At 40.2% G+C, this 24431-nt stretch overlaps 2 protein-coding genes and 1 long non-coding RNA gene across 8 annotated transcripts in view; 2 read left to right on the top strand and 1 right to left on the bottom strand.

Moving 5' to 3' along the window:
- The window catches only part of LOC116057744 (kinesin-associated protein 3-like), a 60130-nt gene extending 54797 nt beyond the window's left edge, over window positions 1-5333 (top strand). For 2 of the 3 annotated variants that reach the window (XM_031310341.2, XM_031310342.2), the window contains exons 15-20: window positions 609-734; window positions 1130-1228; window positions 1641-1726; window positions 2350-2512; window positions 3802-3886; window positions 4717-5317. In XM_031310341.2, coding sequence (XP_031166201.1) covers window positions 609-734; window positions 1130-1228; window positions 1641-1726; window positions 2350-2512; window positions 3802-3886; window positions 4717-4819 — 662 coding nt within the window. In that variant the 3' untranslated portion in view covers window positions 4820-5317. Of the gene's footprint in view, window positions 1-608; window positions 735-1129; window positions 1229-1640; window positions 1727-2349; window positions 2513-3801; window positions 3887-4716 lie in introns of all 3 variants that reach the window. The other variant, XR_004898305.1, reaches the window with a different exon arrangement.
- Window positions 5334-5797: 464 nt separating this feature from the next.
- Window positions 5798-8946, top strand: LOC116057747. The gene is made up of 2 exons (XR_004106877.2): window positions 5798-7958; window positions 8163-8946. It is a non-coding gene; the product is annotated as an uncharacterized LOC116057747 (long non-coding RNA).
- A 1201-nt stretch (window positions 8947-10147) lies between these two features.
- Window positions 10148-23093, bottom strand: LOC116057743 (protein Niban 1-like). 4 transcript variants are annotated; one of them, XM_036005205.1, is made up of 16 exons: window positions 22894-23093; window positions 21127-21257; window positions 20783-20920; window positions 20568-20685; window positions 19833-19994; window positions 16826-16941; window positions 16536-16640; window positions 15584-15746; window positions 15189-15370; window positions 14734-14880; window positions 14461-14571; window positions 13420-13527; window positions 13184-13295; window positions 10745-12109; window positions 10680-10710; window positions 10148-10643 (listed from the first exon to the last, which is right to left on the bottom strand). In XM_036005205.1, exons 1-16 carry the CDS (start codon window positions 22946-22948, stop codon window positions 10637-10639), a joined length of 3051 nt encoding a protein of 1016 aa, XP_035861098.1. In that variant the 5' UTR covers window positions 22949-23093; the 3' UTR covers window positions 10148-10636. The 4 variants fall into 4 exon arrangements, with proteins under 4 accessions (XP_035861098.1, XP_031166199.1, XP_035861097.1 ...); XM_031310339.2 differs by having other exon boundaries at window positions 10148-10638; window positions 10673-12109; XM_036005204.1 differs by having other exon boundaries at window positions 10148-10710.
- Window positions 23094-24431: the final 1338 nt, after the last annotated feature.

The raw sequence follows: 24431 nt of genomic DNA, 5'->3' as shown, positions 1-24431 counted from the left end.
CATCTTTATATCTTATATACTTTATCTATGGTATAGCCACACATTTAGAAAAGATATGTTTGCAATGGCATATACATGTATGTAGCATATACTGTATGCACAAATGGCAGCGATGTAACTTTAATTGGCTTTAGTGTACGTATATAATTACAATTTTCTTCAAGTTTATTGTTTTATTTGTGTTTGTATTTATAGTTATTTAAAAAAATATTTTATTTTCAGCCAAGTTAAATTCTGAATGTACTGTTATCGTATTACTATAATCTAATGTTTAATATTATAGTGTAAAATATCCTACCTCAGATGTATCTTTCTCACAACTCTTAGGGATTCCAAATACTCCTCTGACATATCATTATTGGGTTTTTATTAACCTCAAATATCACTTCCAACCTTCAGTCAGGCTCTAGTAAATGGCCACCAAAACTACTAGATTTTGTTCAATGTGTTTAGTTCTTGTGCTCTGTGTGTTCTTTTAAAAGCCTCCATTCATCACTTGGAGTACTGTTTTTCACTGCAGCTAATTTTCTACTACAACAGTTTTGATCACACATTTAATAAAGTTTCACCTCGTGAGGTTCATTTCTTTCATGGTTTGTGTGTCTCAGGCTCAGCGGAGGATGACCTTATCCTGGAGGTGGTGATAATGATCGGAACAGTTTCCATGGATGACGCCTGTGCCGCCATGTTGGCTAAATCTGGCATTATTCCTGCCCTCATCGAGCTACTGAATGGTAACACACACACACACACACACACACACGCACACACACACCTGTGGTTTAGTTCAAGATGTCGTGTTTTAGACTGGTGAACAGTGAGTGATAAAGGTTTTCACACCTTTTTTGATATTTTAAATTTCCAGATGTCAGTGTGCTCTCTTGTGTAAAGGTCTTAAGGTACAGATGTACTCCACATACACTCAAACCCTCTCCTACCTGTTTCACTTTTGTTTGAATACAATAACCCAATGACCTTAAGGTAATAGAAAAGGCTGCTCATTTATAACTATATATTAAAAACCAAAACAAATCTATAGTAGTAGTATAGTGCTCACAGGCAATATGAAATGTGAAACCTGCTAAGAGATATCATACTTTCCATATGTTCTTCTGTTTGTTGAATGTAGCCCAACAGGAGGATGATGAGTTTGTGTGTCAGATCGTCTACGTCTTCTACCAGATGGTGTTTCACCAAGCTACACGAGACGTCATCATCAAGGACACCCGTATCCTTCCCACAGAGCTATCTGTCTACTTCATATTTAAAGGGACTGCACTCGACATTCAGAACATTAATAGAGCAGTAAACTAATATTTGCTATGTAAGATATAGTGGAATGATGGCGTCCTCAGCAGAGAATAGCGTCACACTGCCTCTGTGTGTTTCATAATCTGAGCTTCTCTGTTCTTTGTTTTGATAGCCAGTCCGGCCTCACGTACACGTTAGTTCATGCGGCCGTAAAAAAACAACGGTGTGTGAGAGCCATGTGGAGCCCAATGTTTTTTTTCCTGTATTTCGAGTGCAGCCCCTTTAAAGATGAATGAGAATCTTGCTGAAGTTGAGGCGAGACAGGTTTCACGCTGTAAAATCTCACACCACTACCCTCGAAGAATTTCTTTCTTTAACCTTCTCTGTAGAAGCTCCAGCCTACCTCATAGATCTGATGCATGACAAGAATGCTGAGATCAGAAAAGTGTGTGACAACACCCTCGATATTATTGCTGTAAGTGAAACACACACACATTGCTGCTGGGTAGCAGGTACGAGGTAGCAACTTTAAGGGCAGAATGAGTAGGATTTGCCTGTTGTGATTTGTAAGCGCAACATTCAAAGTTGGCCCCTCCTTCCTGGAACAACGACACTAGCCAGCGAGTTTAGCAATCTTCAGTCTAGCCAACTAATGGGCATAGTATTTGTGTCCAGGCAGGAGAATTTAGTGGAGCTTCCCGTGCTTAGGGTGACAGCGATTAGTGAGCCAGAACAGAACAGAGCCCTGGAAGAGAAGAGGCTGAGGAGTGACATCTGGAGGCAGAGGCCGGCGAGGGGCAGAGAAACGTCCAGAAACGTCCTGAACACAGCAAAACGAAAAGAAAATGAGAAAATACAGGCATAGGGAAGGGTCTCTGCACATACAGACACCGGCACACACTTTTGGTCAAGTGATGATTGAGAGGGATTCTTTTTGTACGAGTCTATACATTGTTTTTAGGAAAACCCTAGTCATTGTGCCTTTAAGTAACAAAAGTAACGCATCAGAGCGAGTTAATTTTTTTAATAGGAAATAGAAACACTGCTTCCTGTCTTAGGTTGTTCTCTAATTTATTTACACTTTTCTTCATCTTCCAGGAGTACGATGAAGAGTGGGGGAGGAAAATTCAGTCAGAGAAGTTCCGTTTCCATAACAACCAGTGGCTGGAGATGGTCGAAAGTCGCCAGGCTGATGAGTCTGAACCATATCTCTACGATAACGATAACGACAACGACAGGACTGATCTCTTCTATAGCGCAGGTACACACACACGCCAAGCACTGGGTCCGTGCACGTAGAATAACTTACGCTGCAAAAAGAGACATGCTGGTCATTTCATCTTGTATTCTGAATTATCAAGTTTACCACAATCATTTAAAGTCATGGTACCAGCAGATCATTGCGCTGGTTTTAATGAATTCATTTTTCAGCATGATGTATTTGAAAATTCACACCAGACGTGACGTGTCAGCAGCACAAAGTCTGTTCCATTGTTGTTAAGGTTCTCAGAACCAGCTGTCTTTTCAGCAGCACAGACAGCAGCTGACTGAAGTGTCCTCACCAATCTGAGACCACATGCAAAGTATACAGGAAGGAAACACACTTTTTTATGTATTGATTTATTCAGTCATGTATATACAAACACTGAAACTGTTGGTGTCGGTGTGGATTGACTCTGAATTGAAGCTATAATGTTGAGATGATGTACAGTAGTGCAGTGCAGTACTCACTGAGTGATGGGGGAAACTAAGTTTAAGTTTATTTCATTGATATTACACTTAAAAAGCAAACACGTTTTGCACCCGACCAAAGACAAAAACATAAAACATACAGTATATGTGTGTATGTATATATATGTTGTGGAAACTACTGTATTACTTACAGTTACAGCTGCTGTTGTAACTAGAGCCCGACTGATATATCGCCGGGCCGATATTAGGCATTTTCCAAACTATCGGTATCAGCATTTATAATGGCCGATAAATGATACATTTTTTTTATTTTTATTTTTTTTTAAATATTCATTCACCAGAATCATTTATAATGACAAATTATTCTGATAAATGAATATTTAAAAAATAAAATAAAAATGGACGAAACCCCCTTCAACCATGTTCTGAGTGTTGGCGTTGCATAGTCTGTCCACCAGAGGGCGCTCTACAACGTACATTTTATTTATCAGAACTTTAATATATTTTGATGTTCTTCAGTTCTGTTTTGACAATAAAACAACCAAGTTTATTTTTAAACTGCATTATCATATTATTTTAGTGAGGACTCATAAATATCTACAAATAACTAATGTTAGGGAAATCTGTTTATGTTTTGTTACACGTTTCTGGATTTAAAAAAATATATATATATATCGGCCGATATATCGGATTTTGAAATCACCAAATATTTGTATCGGTATCGGCCTTAAAAATCCTTTATCGGTCGGGCTCTAGTAAGACTGATTATGATGACTTTGGCTTAGTATGACAACACCAAAGAGCTTGTGAAGAAGCTTATGTCTTGTGTGTGTGCATTTTATCCTGATGTGTCTTTAGATGGAATAACTCCAGCAGACGGTTCAGTCAGCCCAGATTTCTTCAATGATCTCCAGCCTCAAAATGGAGACCTGCTCCATACAGGGTGAGTCAACAAACGCCAGAAACATGAGCTGTCATACAGCAGGTCAAAACTAGTTTGGCTGACAGAAAAAAAATCAAAGTAACAAATAATTTGTCCAGTCGTACCAGCTTCCAGCTGTACCAGCAATTAGGAACAACAGCGGGAAGTGCTTTGCCATTTTATTCCCCGACAAACAAACAAACAAATCAGAAAAGAATATGGTCAGTGATTTCATTGGCAAAGATTATCTGTCAGCGCGCGCGCGCGCACACACACACACACACACACACACACACACACACACAGTGCGTTTCACTCTCTTTGTGGGGACCTGTCATTGACATAATGCATTCCCTAGCCCCTTACCCTAACCTTAACCATCACAACTAAATGCCTAACCTTAACCCTTACCCTCACTCTAACCATAACCTAATTCTAACCCTAATCATAAAGTCTTAACCCTCAAACAGCCCTTTAACCTTGTGGGGTCCAGCATTTTGGCCCCACAAAGCTGTCCGGACCCCACAAGTATACTGTGTTTCCGGTTTTTGGACTCCATGAATATAGTTAAATACAACACACACACACACACACACACACACACACACCAGAGGAATATGTCATTTTAACTAAAGAAAGTGTCAAACACTTGAATTTGGCCAGTTTTAACATATTTATTTATTTGTATTTACTTACATATAAATTCTTATCCCTCCTCTCCTGCTAGCAGACTCATTCGGGCCATCCTGAGGCCTCAAGCTGTTTCACCACAATGCACAGAAACTCTTCCTCTGTCTGATCAGTCTCTGGTTGGGTTCCTGTGTGATGAAAATAATCTCTCTGTTTTCCAGAGACGGCAACGATGTCTTTGACCAGACCAGCTCATCCCCTGGACGACCAGCTACTGCCTATGGCTTCAGACCTGATGAGCAACCCTTCTACCAGTACTCATAGACACACACACACAGGACGTCCTGTCATCTTAGATCCATTCCCCCATCCACCTCCTGCATGTCCACTGTTACATCTTTAGATTTAATTTTCACTGCTAGAATCCCCCATGACCGAAGGCATTGCATTGGTATAGTTTCTAAAGCTGCGACTTTTAGTCCCAGGGACAACTTTTCAAGGAACTAAAAGGTTCCTTCAGCCCATTGTTGTCTGCGTTTCTGCCACGTTAGAGGCTAAAGACCCGTGAAGAGTAGGCAAATTAGTCTGTTGATGTACGAAAAAGCAACGTGAAGAGACGAGGGCTGCTGGTGGTCGCAGGGGTGAACATACTCTCTCATTCACAGCTCTGTGCCGGGCAGCCTCTCTTTTGCTTGCCCGAGCTCGACACACTAGTCTCTGCAGCCGGCTGTTCAGTGTGCCCGCTCGCTCGTCTGATCTCTCTCTCTTGTCTTTTTATAATCAAACATACAAAGAGAAATGTTCTGCCCTCATCCTAAAATTGTCCTAAATCAATACTAGAGCAGTGATTTTCAACCAGTGTGCCGCCGAGAGATCGTCCTGTGTGCCGTGGGAAATTATCCGATTTTACTTAATTTAGCCAACAAATTTTTTTGATTGAGTTACTGCAAATAATTTGCCAGTGTTGCGCATCTGTGCCTGCAATGTGATGACTGGCAGAGAAATGAAATACTATTCTGTGTCAGTGGGTGGCAGTATAGCGCAATAATGACCTTGTTGATTTAAGACAATAGAATTACTGTCACAAGGTGGCAGTGACAGGATGTAAGCAGTAGGGCCGAGATCATCGATGTAAGCCTGCAACAGCGATGGATACATTTTTAAAAAGGAAAAATGCAGATTCTGATCTTATTAGGCTACAAGGTGTCATTTTGTAACATTGGTTGGTGGTGTGCCGCAGGATTTTTTTAATGTAAAAAATGTGCCGTGGCTCAAAATAGGTTGAAAAACACTGTGCTAGAGTACTTCCTTGATTTATTAATGAAGAGGTTGGTGAGTTGAAGCTGCAGCGTTGTGTGTGTTTGACCAACCAGGGACGGTCATCCCTGCAAACCCCACCTCAGAAGTTCCTATACTTTCAGAAAGCACTACCCTCCAGTCAGGGACTTTTTTGGGGGGGTAAAATAATGTCCCTGGAACTTCATTTAATCCCTGGTCCCTGTGGGCTAAACACAACGAGTTTCTCAGAAGGTTCCTGGTCCCTGCGGAAAGTCCCTGCAGCCTAAAAGAGCCTAAGACATGGATCATAAAGGCTGAAATACATAATACTAATGAGGACTGAAACACTACCGCTGCAGATTGAACTAGTTATTAAATAAACTGCAGTTCCATGCAGTCACCCTTCATTACCCATTTTATTCAGTCACCATTATGTTAGACAGATACGTAGTTGTCTTCCTTACCCACTGGCTACAGTCTTCTTATAGTGAGTTGCCAGTGGGTCAGCAAATAATTTCAAAGAATGTGAACAGGCTTAACATTTCTAATATATGTTGATACGTTTTTGCATGTTTTCCTATGTAATAATGAACATTTGTTGCCTCTTCAAATCCACTGGGGGAAAAAACATTTAGTCAAATGTTACATTCCACTGTTGAACAGTTTGAGATCCACCAGTTTACAGTATGAGTAAAAGTTACACAGTCATTTTGTTAACTGCACTACAATGTACATAGCTTTCTTTTGTCCATGTCATTGTAAAATGGGCACATTGTTGTTAGTGATATTTATAACTTAGGGTGCTTTAACACTGGCAAACTTGTCTTCAGCCCAACCTACGCTGACTCAATGAAATCACTCGGGTATTAATCAGATTTTACACAAATCCCTTACTCACTCTAGAGACACAAAGGGCTCTTTAAACAACTTCTTTCACATCTGCAGTAGTACTCATCAACACCTGGAAACGCAGTTTGATGTGCAAAATCAGGGGACTCCCCTTTAAACCATCTTTGTTACCACAGGTAGGAAATACATGCATGTGGATGTCTTCATGACATCATTAATGACATTTTTAGTGAAGTGGAAAAAAAAAGGTGCTTGTTTTCACGCTTCTTTGCAGCCCACACAGGTGGTCGGGCTCCACTCGGTCATGGTTACTTCTCTCTGCCATTATTCTCCATTTCCGCCTGTCATGCATGTCATGCAGCTTCATAAAACAGGCACCAACCTTGTTTCCAGGCAACAGTGGTCCACAGCTGCTCTTTGATGAGAAAAGCATGACCACAGATTGGAAAACCCGTTGGAGCAGCAGGCTTAGGACAAAGGGGGACAGTCAAATTCAAGCTGAATATTCAAAAAAAAGCAAACCCAGTGTGAAAGTGGCCAAAGAAATGTTGGCTCGAAGTGGTAGCTTAAAATGCTGACGTCTTGTGCCAGCATACGGCTCTGGTCATTTGTGTGGCCACCACTCAGTGTGCTGTATATGTTACTAATGTCAAACTATAACAGTGTTACATTTACTCAGCGAATGGAAAAGTAGAAACCCTGTCACTCCAGAAGAAGTGGGCCCTCTCTTTCAACTAGATATACAGTATGTCACTACATATCTGACCTGTCACCATACACCCCTTATACCAAATCAGTCCCCTTTAATAACAATAGGGTGAACCTGAATGCAGTGTCCATTAAAAGAAGGCATCCACTCACCGTGTCAGCTTTAACTGCAGGAAGTCACTGCCAGCACATGTAGCAGCTAGCAACAGGGCCAGAAATGGTCCGACACAGCACTCGGTCTCTCTTTTTCTGGTCACTGAGTGTGTGAAATCTTCCTGAAATGAACTGGCTTTAAAAGCTCTGAACACCCACTCAGGTTTTTCTTTCAGTTAATCCGGCTGATTAGACCTCTTCCCAGGACTGTGAGTGTGTATAGACTGATTGATTGATTGATTGATTGATTGATTAACAACTTTGTGAGTCTCCTGCTAGCTTTGTTGCACCTGTTAGGGCAGGACAAATGACACCTTCATCATTCTTATTTGTAGGTGAACATTTGTGACGTAATAAATTCCCATCAAAGCTCTGGCCCACCTTCACCCTGAGCTGAGGTCTAATCAGCCAGAATAACGGTTGTTTTCCATTCTTTCACAATCCTCGGTGGCTCAGATCGAGTTCTCTCATGGCTGTTTAACCCTTGTGTTGTCTTCCCTTCAACCTTTTTTTCAATGTTTTTGATGCCTTTTTTTCACAGTTTGTTTTTGCTTTTTCCAACGTATTACATTTTAAAATTTTTCTTCTACACATTTTCAGCGCTTATTTCTACATCCCATATTTTCTGATATAAAACAAAAATTTCAAATGGGTCAATTTAACCCGAAGTCAACACAAGGGTTAAATAGACAGAAGCCATCTAAATTCTCTATACTACATATTAATAGTATGCAAGTTTAGCCATCCTACATGTTGAATCATATACACTAACTCTATTTAATATTCACTACATATTTGGACATTTAACCAGTTGGGATACAGCTTTTGTTTGTGCATGCAGATTAGAGAAGAGCAGTGAGGTTATTCTGCATCCTGTTCTGACATAATGAATGTCATCTCGTACATTTACTCTCCATATATGACGTGAATGTCTTATGTCAACTTAAGTCACCATTATTGATATGAGTTCATGTTGCATTAGTACACTTTCTGACAAGTAAAATCTATTTATTTTTTTCTCCCCCAAATTAGCTAACTTGGTTACATTAACACATGATGTACCCTTGAGCATGGCACTTAACTGCTCGACAACAGATCAGTCTGAATGTATAAATGTGAATCAGAGCAGTATACACTTTTCCAAAGTATATTGTGCCATTGACTAAACTATAAATGAAAAGGAGGGTCACACATACTGTATTTGCAGGACACTGACAGTTAGCTACATGTTGTGTTACTTATAGGCCCATTTGCACATATAGTTCAATTGTTGATGCTTGGTTATATTTTGTTTTTTATTGTAATTTATTGTTAATCTGTGTATATTGTGTTTTTATAATTATTGATGATTTTATTGCTACTTAACACTGTAACCATAAGCAAGTACTGGAATATAGATACTCTCCATCCCTCTCAATGTCTTTCATCCTCAGGTTCTTTAATAAAAAGTAAACCCCACATTTCATATGACATATGGCTGTTTTAAAATCCTTCTGTGTTCACAATTACATCCTGGACATAATGGGTACAAACGCTGTTTTGTGTTTAGCACCAAATGCATATGTACCTTTTAGGCCTGTTGGCTGCTTTAAAGTAATTTGGTTTGGTCTAGTGACAAAAGTGTAGTATATTTATCAGCCTTTGTCACGGATAGAAGGAAAACGTCCTGGACATTATCGCTGGTGTTTTCACAGTCCACTAACTTTATCAGGATGGACACTGGTATTGGATGTCTGACGTTAAGGAATATAAAATTAAAAAACAAGAAAACTGAGCCACATGAACAATAAAAAAATTAAAAAAATCTACAGGCAGCAAATCCCCCAAAATTACATCATTAACGACAATGATTATAAGACAAAGTCCAATATTCAAACGTTTTAAATTACAAAGTAAAGCATATTGCCCATTAAACATTGGCAAAGTTGATTTGATGTATATTGAAATCTGCAATGTTTACATTTATGTTTACTAGCTTGCATTATTCTTCCTCCCTGCCTTTGTTGGCTCTTTCTTCTAACTGTTGATTGGTGGAATAGCAAGAAATCGTATGTAATGAGAAATGTGTATTGCATTGCCCGTGCGCACCAGCACAAGACCAACAAGACTAGGACCCGCTCATAAAAACATTGCTCCATAGCACTAGCCTGGTTAACACCAGACCCTTCTCAGTTGTAACTGAGAGTGGGTCTGGGGAAGCTTCATTCACAGCCCATTTTCAAAGGGGCGTCACCAACGGACGCCGCTCAAATGCCTCTGGGCGCAATTGGATAGTCCTTCAACCAATCAGATCAACGATCCGGGTGACGTAGCAGCGACAGCGGCATCAACGGGTTGCTGCGCTTCGGTGGCCGTCATGTTGAATGTAAACAAAAAGCTGCTTGCCGTCGCCGTGCTATCATCATCGTGTAAAGCCCGCCTCAACGGTTGTGATTGGTGCCTCGATTTGGAAAAATTGGAAATGGGCTTGAATGGGCTCTTGGCCAGACTGACTTGCAGAGCAAATCTCAAATTTGCCGGAAGTTCGTCAGGGTTTACCCAGGCTACCACAGCACTGCTAGTGTTTGGTAACAGCCAATCCATGACAGCAAACCAACAACTTTATAATGGGATAATAGGTCAGTGTTGGCCAACAATGAATCAGTGAATGCAGCTTTAACATCATAACGCTGACAAGTTCTTTGTTGGGTCGTTTTATCCATTTCAGTGCAGTGCAGAAAAAAACAGCAAATGTAAACAGCAGAAGTCAAAAGCAATTGTAGCATTTGTCAAGAAAAATGAAATTAATCGGCAACTATTTTGATCAATCAATTAATCAAAAAGTATTTTTTTATTTTAAAAAAGGAGGAAAGATTCTCTAAACAAAACATTTGATTCGATGTCTTGGGTTTTGGGAAACAATGAACGACATTTTTTACCATTTTGCTGACATTTTATAGACCAAACAACTAATTGATTAATAGAAAATAATGGACAGAAATAATATACAATCAAAATCATGGTTAGTTGCAGCCCTCTCTTTAAGTAAGTAAAAACTACGTTTTTGTATTCTTCAAAATATAAAAGTATAAATGTGACGCAGTAATAATACTGTAACCTCCTTTCTGGACTTTCTCACTCTCCCTCTTCTTTCACCTCTATTCCTTGCACTATTTAATAAGAAACTGAAGTAGCTAATTAGTGAAGTAGATCTAGGAGGGAGATCCAACAGTCAGTTGTCGTGGTAACATGGCTGTCAGGGTGTATGGCTGTTGTCGGGACAGGTGCTGATTATTGTCTCCACTTCAGTAATCTCAACCACAAGTTCTCTGATGATAGCCACACTGTCCAATGGCAGCTCAGCAGAACTCTCTGGCTGCGATCCCATTGGCTGAGGGCTTTGGAGAACCTCCTCTTTTTCTTTCTTTGCTTCTGTTTCTGCTTGATCTTCTTTCTCCTCTACTTTCTCCTCACCTTGACTTTTCTCAGTCTCGAGCTCACTATCTTTCTCTCCATCATCCACCCTCTCTTCGCTCTGTCTCTGCTCTGTGGTTAAGGCGGTGGCGTTCTCTGCTGGCGATTCAGAGGATTGACAACCTTCGTCAACGGGCTCACCTTCTGATTGGGCTACACCTTCATCTGTCACCTCCTCTATCTCCTCTTCTTTCCCTTCTCCTGCCTGTATCTCTTCCTTCCCATCTTTTATGCTCTCATGTATCTTATCTATCTCTTTCTCCTCAGCCTCCTCTTTATTTTTCTCCTCTTTTACCCTCTCCATCTCCCAGTTGTCCTTTATTTCTCCTGTCAAGTAGACCGCTCTGTCAAGGCCATGCTGTGCCATCGTCTGCGTTACAGAAAGTGCCGTGGAGTTGCAACCAATTGCCTCGCTTAGTGACCCAAGGGTGATTTTGTTTCCTGTACAAGGCGGGTGTGACGATGAGGAGCCGGGATGCTGGACGGAGGTCGTGTCTTCGGTTCCTCTATCTGGGGTTGAGAGGTCAGGTGTAGCGGATCTTTCCGGCGTTGCAGATTGATCACTTTGAGCACATTCAGCTGGAACATCTGTGGACTGCGGTGAGGACAGAGTGGACACTGAAAGGTCAGGAGAGTCTGGGATGGGATTGGTGGAATCTGTGTTAACAAGTGCATCGGGTGTACCGCCTTGATGTGTAACAGCTGCATCAGAGTCAGCTGTGGCTGAGTTGCAAGACTCAGCTGTAGGCGACTCTGTCGTCGATGGCGTGTCAGTTCCAAGCTGGACTTCTTCTCGCGTTTCTTCAACGCAAGAAGCCTCCTCGGTTGCAGATTCATCAAACTCTTGTGTCACAACAATCACAGGAGAGAGAAGCACTGTGTTCTGGTCACAGCGTTGAGTGCTACTGGGGTCATCAGCGTTAAGATCTGGGTCACTCTGAGGGGAAACCTCAGCTGTGACTGTGGGACTGTCTCCGTCCTTCACCACAGGAGCAGGTTCTTTACCTTCACTGGGTGGTGCTGCTGCTGAAGAGGAGTCTCGAGGGGCAACGGCTGGGCTGCCTGGTGCAGTGCTAGGTGGTGTCTGCCCCAGCAGACTGTACTGACTAATGGCCATATCGGCCGTGTCCAATAACAGACTGTTACTCTTCTTCCTGGCTACATCCTGGACAACTGAGGATAGGGGAAGACAGGTATGTTCCATTTTAACATTATTAAACATTATTATTCAGCAGATGTTCTTTTTCTGAGTAACTTAAAATAAATGGAGCTACAGGACAGGGCTGCAGCTACCATGGTCATGTACTTTCAAGGAATTTGTGGCTTTTAACAACCTCGGGAGTTAACATTCTACAATTACACACAAAAACTAAGTTTTTTTTATGCCTGATTGTGTCACAGTTTGTTAATGTAAATAATATAGACTTAAATAAAGGGATTTGCTTTTCTCTGCTAGGATTATATTCCTGGAATTTAGGGAATGCATTGAACACCATTTAGATTATTGATGGAGTTTGCAGAAAACATATTTTTTATAGTTTATATTACAAATAGGTAAAAGGAAAATTGTACCGCCTTTTTTTTATTGGCTAGAAAACAAATTTGTTTGGTGCTGCTGACCTCAGTATTTCTAAATCCCCGACTACAGCCCTGATACAGGAGATAGAGCCTAACCCTAACCTGCTATTATCAAAAGAGACACAATATCTCACTTTTTACAATATGGGACCTTTAACCTTTGCCCTGAGACTCACACAGGCTCGTGTTTCTCTTCCTTTAAAGCTATAGAGCGTAGTTTCTGCTGCCCCCATGAGTAATTCTAAGTAATGACAACATAACTGAATGACCACATAACTGAAAGTCACCGGACGACACAATCTTCTGAACATAGCCATACTGAGAAACACAGAGAGAGTTGTGTGGTGCTGATAGTCTTAATTAGCTTTGTAACAATTCGTTTGGCAATGGCTTGAGTGTGACGGACGTTCATTAATATCAAAAAGTTACGCACTAAAGCTTTAATAAGTGTTCCATGTCTAATATTTTCTTGGCTGTCTCGGGCCTAAATGATCTGTGTGTGAACAATCTGACTGCTTTTAGGATTAACATTCACACATTGTTACTCCTTGACCAGTAATGAAACGATCTCACAGAAACAAAGAACATCGCGATATAGAAAGAATAACATAAACACACTGTAGTGAAGAGATAATACGGCAAATGTGTACACTGTGAGTGTGTGTTTACCTGTCTCTATCTCCTTGCTGAGGATGTTTCTCAGTACATCGTCATAGATATTATGAACCAGGATAAAACTGCTGTAGTCTGAGAAAATGTACTGCTCGAACTGCTGCAGCTCCTGGACAGAAAACACATGTAATACGTTGTAGAATTAAAGTACGGAAATTAGAGTATGAATGTGTAGAGCGTCATGTGTAAGAGACCGAGTGGGACAGACTGCGGCCGTGTGTTATTTGACCTACACTTGTCCACTTGTTGTCCATCTTCCTGGTGAGAGCAGGCAGAGTGATCTCCAGGAGAGCTTCCTGGTAGAGCCTCCTCTGGACAACTCTGCTGTCATAATCCAGCTGCTGCTCTCACACACACACACACACACACACGAAAGAAAATGTCAACCAATAGTAGTATAGAAAGCAAGAGGTATGGGACTGCTTTGTGAAAATATGCCTTGGTCAACTACAGATTGTGTCATTGGAGTTATTTTCTCTGAATATTGTTACAATTGAGTTTGTTTTTTTTAAGATTATTTTTTGTGGCATTTTTTAGGCCTTTATTAGACAGGACAGCTCTAGACATGAAAGGGGACAGAGAGGGGGAACGACATGCAGCGCAGGCGCCCCAATTGAGCCTGTTTTGCTACCTGAAATATGATGTATTACCGCATGAAATTATCTTTTGCAAATATAAAAACTCATTACTCTAGCACAGGGGTCGGCAACCTTTTTAATATGGAGTGCCATTTTAAGATGTTCTTGTTAATCAGTATGCCATATCAGCATTAAGCCTGACATCATTTCCTGATCCCGCTGAGGCAGTGTTATTTTTTTCCATGCCATTGGTTGAGCTACCGCATGCCAACGGCGGCACGCGTGGTTGCTGACCCCTGCTCTAGCATGACAGAGTACTTGCATTGCATTGCACATACACACTGTACATACAGGTGTGTATGTAGAGGTAAAAAAACATATACACCAGTTGCGTGCACAGTATATACTACTTCCATAGTGTAAGAAAATATTTTATACCTTTCATTAATTTTTAAGGATTAATTCTCTAAAAACATCTTTTCTGCAGATCATTGATTCTTAACAATTATCCATATGTAGTAAATGATTATGAAGCTCACACACACAAAAAAACTGTCCAAATTCAAATGTATCGTAAACTGACTTTGGTGCATGACATGTTGAGGTCATACAAAGTGGATTTATTATGTGGAAAAAGCATTTCTTGCCACATACTGTAACTTTATTATTTGATATTGTATGTTGTCATTTCTTTACCTTCAGGACTCTTTCTTTGGCTCTTTCCATCTTGACAGGAATTTGAGAAGGCTGCAGTCTGGCTGATGACTGGAGGAACAGCTCTAAGGTGTACACAGCACTGTTCAACAGCTGGAAGACACAAATGACAAACACTGTCTGTGTTTCTCTGCAACACAAACTCTCTTTCAGCTTTTTCTATTGTGCTTCGGGTCCTTGAACGGACACGTCTGTATTGAATGTTGCACTATGCCAGCTGAAGGCCATGACTGAACCTCCAACACTGCTCCATACCTTCTCCATCTCCAGGTGTACAGAGTGAACCAGTCTCTGAGTGCTGCTCAATCCAAACCGCTGTTTTAAGTCTTCAAGTTTCCCTGCCAGGTTCTCCACCTGCCTGTAGCACTGATCCAGACTGATGGAGCGCAGAGTGGACAAGGCCTGGAAAACACACACAAAACCACAATCATGAGCTTAAATCAAATCATAATCATAATACTTAAAAAAAAAAAAAAAACGGACTAAGAGTTTGTTTTGGGAGGAAATTTCAAGTTAAAGTTTGCAAAAAATCACCCTGTACACACATACATCATAGACCTATGGATAGCCATTTAAATCCAAACCCTGCCCACACTGCACAGCATCTATCAGGTTTGGTGGTTTACAGATTGGGCAGGGTTTTGAATTAAATGGCTCCGTAAGACTCTTTCTCAAAAGACAGACATGCACGACACAAAGGTCTCTCTCACCATCTTTGTCTCCTCCGTTGCTCCAATTGTGTGTGTGAAGGCGGAGTCCATCTGTGTGTGCAGTGTGTGTTGCATCCCCTGAATCCCTGCACTTATGTTTTCTGTAAGCGCTTCAAGGATGGAGGAGATGTAGGGTGCTACAGACTCACTGCACACTTTCTCTGCTTCTTCACATAGGCACGCTGGAACACACACACACACACACACACACATATAAACATTCACTAAAGGGACACATCATGTTTAACAGTGACTTTATCTAAAGTTACTGGAGGACTCTCTATCAGACAGGAAACTCAGATTCTAGCCCCAGATATTTCATTCCAGTCATTCATATTCATTTATTATTTCTAGGTGTGTTCAGACTGTAGGGGTTAACCATCAACGTGCAGTACCTTTGACTTTCTCCTCCAGGAAGCGTTGAGAAGACATTATCTGGTCCAGGTTGGATCTGATTAGTGCCTGATTGGCTGATGCTGTCTGACGACACTCCTCCTTCAGAGCCTCCAGGCTTGCAGTGAGTTGTACCAGCACCAAAGTGTAGGTTGCCTGCACTGTCTATAGTATACATACAGTACATATATAAACAAACACATAATAAAAACAATAATAATAATAAACCATAAAACACTGAGTTGCAAATTGTGTGCAAAATTGGTCACACTTGTGTTCAGTAAACACAAGTGTGTTGAACACGGGGTAACAGATAGTAATGTTTAAAGTTGCATAGAAAACAGTTGCGTTCTGAGATTAATATCTAAATTGTGAATATCTAAACATGTGATGCAGCATTATCAAAAGAAGTCAGAATGATAAGATTATAATCAGAAGTTGGAGGAAAATATTTCTTAATACTTAAATACTAACAAGTTAAAGCTGCATTGCAGTGAAAGCATGTATTGCTTTTTGTGGCCACTTGGGGGCAGCATAACAAGCTGTAAACATCACACTGACATATTTTCAATGAATGTGTTAGTAAACCATAGATATAAAACAGTTGTTTTATATAAACAGTGTGCTATTAAAACAGCTAGCAGGTACAGAGCAACATTAGCATTCATTTGAAGTTGTGCTTGTGTCGACCTGATGAATGATTCAATTCCCTTTTAGCTCTGGTTTGGTCCCCACCAAATTCTGAGAAAAATATCTGTCTATTTAAGTTTGGTCTGCGGCTGCAGATTTTCCACAGATTTTTAATGAATAAAAAATTAAAAAAACAAAACTCAAGCAAAAGCTAAGCACTGAGTTTGTTAATTTTAGAGTTTATTTTAGCGCCAGGGCTGATGATGGATCCATTTAGCGTTCTCCTCTCAAGCTGTGTTATGTTGTTGTGTTAGTTTAACTCACTGCCAACCACTGTCGTATCCTTTCTGTCTTCTTGCCCTTCACTCTGGACTGAAGCTGACTCTGTAACCATGACAACACTTCCTCCATCACCTGGGAGGCCAGCACCTACAAATGCAAACACACACACTTTAATAAGCAAGTATACGAACAACCATGAACAGACAGTAAGCTAAAGTGTGTGTGTGTGTGTGTGTGTGTGTGTGTGTGTGTGTGTGCGCGTGTGCGTGTGCATGCGTGCGTGCGTGCGTGTGTGTGTGTGTGTATGTGTGTGTGTGCGTGCGTGCGCTGACTTGTTCCTCAGTGCCCAGCAGCTTTTCCCAGGATTCATAGCATCCTTTGTCCTGTTGGTAGAGTCGGAGGGCTCGGACGTACGCCTGGCTCTCATAGGATGGATCACACCAGGGGTCTGCAGGGAGGACTTAATTAGGTTATGAGGTCTTTGGTTGAAATGATGTTCATCCTTTTCTCAAACAAGTATTGTGTGTGTATCAAAGCCTGATATGTATATGCTCCTCTGTGCCATAGAGCTTCATAGTTGTCCAAAAATGATTAAAAACAAGTTAAACCTTATTTTACTTTAAGTACAAGTCCCCACGGACTGAGCTACTGCCGCTGCTGATAGGTAAGTACACTCTCTATCTCATGTGTTGGATGTGCTAGTTTGCAACACCGCTACTCTTCACATCATTCGTGTTAAGTTGTTACTATTCTAGTGTTGCTGTGTTTAGCAGTGTTAGGTTTTACTCATTTTCAACATTCTTATGTTCTGTTTTTTTCTTTGTTGTATTCCATCATTATTGGTCATTTGTGGTCTTATTCCACATTTAGGCTTTTGCACATTATTTTTGAAATTGATGTTTGAGGAACAGAAAGCTCCGCTAATGCTGAGTATACTTCCCTTTATCATCGACACCATATATATATATGAATTCATCTGTATGAATCACACTAGTGCAGCTAAAAACTGAGGCAGGATGCATTAAATCATTTCCCCAGTGATGTCACTGACACTGGCATGTGATGTGCTCCCGGTTAAAGTGTACACCAGCTTAAAGTACAACATTGTAATTTAGTTGACTGTAAACTAAGATCTCATCACTAGCAGTTCCTAAATAGTATGCTTGCCTTCATCTGAATTAACCCTAAAAGTGGGGGTTAAATCCCACACACACACACACACACACACACACACACACCAACACAATCCGCCAATATGGTGACATAATTTCCTTTACAATTAAAACATTTTGAGTTTTAAGGTACAACATGTATGATTTTTTTTAACACCAATGGCTCATATTCTAAAGTATTGCCATTAATAAACACATTGATTGTTCAGTACAGCAAAATTACTGCACTCCTCATGTAGCAACAGTAAATAACAGATAACTCTGATATCTAACTTTTTATACTGAAAGCTATTTACTAAAGTTTGACCCATTTAAAAAAAACTGATTGGCACAGCTTTAAAAAAAAATTGCAGAACAACTAACTTGGCTAATCTTGTATGGATAAAAGAGAAGCTACATTTTTGTCGAAGTTCCCCCATTTACTTTTAATTTTATCTGGTAAAATAAAACAGAAAGGCTAGTTAACACTGGTTTCGTGTGAAGTTATTTTTGACCCCCAGAGGAAGCCATCTAAAGTTTATTAAATCAAAGAATTGAAGTTCCACAAAAGTATTAAGAGTAAAGTGAGACTGTTATTTGAAGAAAAGGATCACATATTACTTAAGGATTAATAAGACCAACACTGTTTTGTATTGTAGCTCCTGTAAGTATCTAAAGTAAAATAGTGACTGCTGGCCGGTGTGTTTCCTGTTGCTGCTGAGGATATCGTGGTGGCTGTGCAGATATGACATGCTGGTTTTTTTCAAAACCTTATGACTTAAAGTAAAGGCGTTATTTTTGCATGGTATCCTTGCTAACCACAAAGGAAGTCAACAGTATTAATATGTGTATCCGTCACCAGGGCAACTGCCACCGCATGAGTGACACATAAAAAAGAGCTAACCAGCAATGTGCTCTGCTACCGCAGGTTTAAATATGTTTTTTTTTTTTTTATCTCATCTCACATTACAGATGTGTTAAAGTGTTCCAAAGGCCAATTTGAATCATTGGAAGCCTCAGTGGTGGGATGGCGGTTATGACTCTAACACCATTTTGGCAGTTAAAAATACTGTATGGGAACATTTTTAACAGGATATAATTTAAAGGATGTAGTGTTGTACATTATTAGCCAATTTCAAATAACAAATTTTACCAGGAAATAACAACTTATTGGTTGTTTGCAGCTTCCTCTATTGGGAGTCTATCTTGGTTTTTTTCATCCAGATGTGAGTAATTCCTCATTTTCAGCTACATCTTGCATTATGGGGCAATACTGTCCAGCACTACCCCACAACATTTTATTTAGCAATTTAAATGTTTTATTTCAAGTTTTAACATATATGATTTCTTTAAACACATTGATTATTATTATTATTAAAAGACTGCTCTCCCCATGTAGCATCAGTAAATACGCTGCTTACTCTGATATCCAACTTTTTGCACTTAAATCTTTCAACTGTAGTTTCCAAGGAAACTACTGTTACAAGCTTCTTAAAAGCTGCATTTACCAGTTTTTACGTCCACTTGGGGGAAGAACTCCAAGCTGAACATCACATGCATTTGACATGTTATCACCTCTTAGCAAACACTGCCTATTTACACATCCAGCAGACCTGAAGCAACATAAGCACTCATTCAGAGTCATGTGACTGGCCACCATGCTTAGTCTTAGTGAAATATTCACTCTCCTTCTCGCTCTGTTTTGGTCTCCACCAATATGAGAGAAGGATATATGCCAGCAAATGCGTAACTATTTTCACCAGCTGTTCGCTGTCTTAACAGCCAAATCTTTGGGAGTATTTAATTAAGCAAGGATACATTTTATTCCTAATGAATCCAAATTTTAGGAATTTGTATTACTTTTTCTTTGAGAAGTTGCATAGTCTCTCTTTCATACACAGACATGAGATTAGTTTAATTCTTCTCATATCACCCTTGTTCTGAAAATGTTGGAATTCTTCCTTTAGAGCAGCAGAGATGCTATAAGGATTGTTTTTTCCAGATGCGAGTAATTCCTCATTTTCAGCTAGGCCTAGAAATGTGGGGCAATTTTGTTACTTCTCCGCAAGATTTTGAAACTTCCAAAGGATGTCCGCTGTTTTGAAGTCATTTCATTTTGTCTCTTTCAAACATAAATACAGCACTACATGTAAAAGTGAGGAAATATGCATGTGAGTGTATGTTTTACCAAGGTTGCCGTGTCTTATGCAGGTCTTGAGGGCAGACAGGAAGTTATCTCGTTCCTCTTCCTGTTGGAACAGGAAGCAGGTGTGGCCCATATAAGGCCGGTGCAGATACACAGCAGGCACATCTGGAGATGATACCACCGAAGAAGAATCCTCCTTCACTCCTAAACACACACATGGACATACACGATAGTGTTACAGATGGTGGGCTTGACTCTATTCTCTCTGAACCATGAATGAGTAGCATGAACCATGCTCAACAAAATAAAAGCAGCTGAGGCCTATGTCAACCAGTGACAGCAACTCTTGACTCTTAGACACGCTTTAAAAAAAAAAAGTCCTTTTTTTATAGAAGTCTGAGAAAATGACCCTTATTCTCACTTGATTTATTACCTCAGTAAACATTTTCATAATGAGTTTATGGCCTCAATCACTAGTTTACCCTCTGGTAAATCTCCGCTAAATGACTCGCTTAAGAAGGGATGAAAATCGTCAACTTTCCCTCTTTAGCGTTTAGCTTAGCACAGCACCACGGGTCACATGTAGTTTCAAAAAACCAATATGGTGACGGCCAAATTTACAAACTTGAGGCTTAAAAACGGCAGTCCACAAACCAATGGGTGACATCATGGCTGCTATATCCACTATTTTTTACAGTCTTTGTGGTTAACACAGCAAATCAATCTATTATTAAATACTGCAAGTATATTGTTATATAGGGAATATGTTAATACTGCCATTGAGTATTCCAGCACAGGTCTGCTCCAGGTGAGCTCTGGACTCCTCCTCTGTGGTGAACACACTGCCCCCTGCTGGCTGGAGGACCAACTTCGCTGGACATCCACGACTGAAAGTCTACAGGTGGAAACACAGACAAGAATGTTTGAATAAATATAATATATATTCTGAATGTGATTTTTTGTTTGTAAAAGTGTGTATGTGCCAGTGTCACCTCCATGTTTTCATGTATCTCCACATTGTAGTCTCCTTTTAGGACCGCGTATCTCTCTCTGCATTTCTTTCCCTGCTCATCCCAGCAGGAGCACTTTACACTCCCTTGGTACAGCACTTCCTCCCGAGCATACTGAGGCTGCACACAGACACACACACACACACACACACACACACACACACACACACACACACACACACACACAGATTAAACTTTAACTTCTTAAAACGTTAGCGCAGATTTTCCAGCTGCATCCAGCATGAACATGTAGTTACAGTTAACCAGTGTAGGTTGATTGATGCTTGTTGAGTGTTGTTTGACAGATTGACAGGTGCAGCTCCTACCCCGGGTGTGAGCAATAGGCCCCTCCCCTCTTTCTTAGGCTCCACCTCCTGGTGTAAATGTCCGATGTAGGCTGCAGAGTATTGCTGACGGTAAAACACACTGAAGCTCTGGAACGTACTGTCAACAAGTCCTGGACACAAACACAGACACACATTTAAACAGATAATGTCATACTGTATTTAGCTTTATTTGCCCTCCATTATTTCTTCCATCTCAAAACTTAATGATCAGCTTATTCATTTGTACCAGAAACCATTGGTACATAGTAACCATAGGTGGTAGTTGTGATAGCTTGATGTTGGCAATGCAAGCTGAAGCGACGTAGCAGATGACATAACAGCTTTATATGATAATAATTTGTTAATGTTGTGTTTTCAGTTTTGGTGTAGCATAGGAGAGGAGGTAACACACACACACACACACACACACACACACACACACAGCTGGGGGGTCTGAATTGTAAAAAAAATAAAATCCAAATCTCATTATCCGTAGTCACACCAGCAATATTATAACACATATTTAAAGATCTATTTGGGGACATCAAAATGCATGCTTAATGACATCTTTAAAGTTGTGTGGTCTGTGCAAGTTTGTCAAATGTCAAATATCTATCGATCTGTAAGAAGAGGTGGATTAATGTACTTCCTTTCTCTCTGCAGGCTCTGGATGGGTTTGAATGTGGATATGTGGTCAAAATCTGCTGTTTATCATTTGTTTACAGTGTATGGCCATTATCATACGCTGTTTGGGTCACTCTAGAGTCTGTAGACTTTCATCTTACACACACACACACACACACACACACACACACACACCAACAATGTAATGGTTGGAAATGGCTGTAATTACAATGTAGGAGATAAGTGACAGGATGTGACTGTGATGATAACATGTATGGGAATGCACGTACAGAAATGAGCGAAGCAACTCACAAAGCAAATTTTGTTTCATCATTTGTTATTTTTGTTTTTAAGTCAAAGTTAATTTGAAGTTGAAATTATAATTTGTGACTTGACTGAAAAAAACGCATTCTTACTAATAACATGACATAATTTAATGGGGGTGGAAGTGATGCTAACTGTCCTGGTGGTTGATGTGAGTAGGTCTACAATATAAGCACAATGTCCCCACTTTAATTCCGGGGACCTTTGTGTCATGTCACACCCACCCCCATGTTTCCTGTCTACCTCTTTGCTGAAATAATAAAGACCAACATAAATTGTCATGTTGTGCCCCCATCATGCATGTAGAAAACACCTTGCGGTACAATGCAGTCTCACACAACATCACTAACTACACTAACTACAGCTAAATGAGCATATATTGGAATAAACTCCCGTTGGAACTTGGCACTCACATGTACAGCACAAACACAGTGACAGTGGAGGGTAAACCAACCTAAACTGCACCAATTAACATATTAACCACTACTGCACTGCAGCTACTACTTTTGCAATAACTACCATATACCTACTACTGCTACTAATATAACAACAACAACAACAACAACTACTACTACTACTAGCCTATAGTCTACTACTGCTCCAGTTGCTATTACTTCTGCTATGATTACAATTGCCACCATCACTCCCTTCCCTTCTGCTTCTGTTATTTCTCATTTTTAAATACTCTCTATGGAAAACTGGGCCATCATAAAGAATTCTAAACAACAAGTGTCCAAAACTGCAGACAACACTGCAACTACACTATAGAAATGCCTGGGCAAAAGAAGAAAAAGAAGTAGTAGTATTTCTTAGTTTTACCTTTGATGTTGCTGATTTTAGCCTCATCCAACAAGCCAGAGGAAGATGCTCCCATATTGTATCTGTTTCCCTTCTTATCAAATGAAAAGCTTAATTCAGTTATCTGTATATGTATACACAGTATTCACAGGATACGAAATACATGTCAACTAAATGAGCTGCTCTGATGTGTCAAGACGTTTTTGCTCAGCTCATTTCCTCAGTTCTCTGTAATTCATGCTGCATTCACGTGGTGTTGAAATAATCGGACAACTGAGTTCCAGGCTGGGGGAATTCATGTCTGAAGTCGGAACAACTCGTAAAGTCGGCGAACATATCGGTACTCGACTTGCCGAGTTGACGTCATAGAAACTTGGCAGACAAAGGTAAATGTTGGTGTAGCTAATGGTGTAAATCTCTTTATACATCCATGGTGGAAATAGGCTTCTGCATAATTTGGGACAGCTGGCTTTACTTTCACATTGCAGCTCAGTGCTAAAAGTATTGAATGATGGGTAATCCACAGTAGAACTTTTGATAAATGCTGTGATAAGTTGCATGTTGAACAGTGTAGAGATATTATCAGCCAAAATGTATTAAAGCCCACCACGACATGTTTTATTCTGTTGTATTTTTGTTATCATATTGTTAATTTTAAAGTTTATTTGGCATCGAGTGAGCCATTAGTTTCGGGTTCAGAACTGAATGCAAAACCTAGCTTGTTTTGAGCTGTATTGAATGGAAAAATTATAAATACAATTGTATACAAACAAGGATCTTTTTTAAAAGAAAGAAAACAAGCATTTCCAAATCCAACCTTGCTATCATTGGAATGTTAACTTAAAGTGAAAAATACAAAACAATAGGTTTATTCCTTGTGTTGCAAGGTAAAACTTTCACAACAGAGTCCAGAGGATTTTTACAACTATTGTCTCCCGTGCATTTGCAGTACATGCAACAACGGATACCAGCTACCCGACAGGGACACCCATTCTTGTGTGCACACTTGCCACAAGAGCAGGGATCTGGCAAACCTTCAGGTTTTGAGATTACAATCTCAGGGACTAATAAACTGCCCTTTCTTACAAAACCATAAGCATCTGCATTTAAGATTGAGGTGGCATCTGTAAATGGTGCTTGGACCCAAAGCTGCTGTTGATAATAGGCTCTTTGTATATGTTTTCTTGCATTAGTTGAGGTGCTCTCAAAGTCCATCTGAAGGACATTACTATCGAACGCAGCAATGCGCAGGTCGTCAAATATCACCATGTCCGTTGATGGTTTGAGACATTTGACCAAGAATGTTTCCGCCATTTGTATTGCACTCTCTGTTAGCTGTGGACAGTTGAAATTGAAAATCAGAGAAGAGTTGTCTGGTTTGCGGACAGTGTTCAGAGCTGCAAGTTTGGTTGATATTTTGCTGGTTGTATCGCACCCAGTCAGCGCATGTAGTGCTGGGAGACACTGTGTGAGCTCTTCTCCCAGCGCTATGCAGACATGAAGTGGTAATATTGACCTTTTCACTCCTGAGTTTCGGATGAGCCAGAGCTCTTGGAGGC

This window comes from Sander lucioperca, chromosome 9 (assembly GCF_008315115.2).
Source record: "Sander lucioperca isolate FBNREF2018 chromosome 9, SLUC_FBN_1.2, whole genome shotgun sequence".
In the NCBI taxonomy this organism is placed as follows: Eukaryota; Metazoa; Chordata; class Actinopteri; order Perciformes; family Percidae; genus Sander; species Sander lucioperca.
Note: the sequence above shows the minus strand (reverse complement) of the source record. Positions and strands in the feature narration are given on the sequence as shown.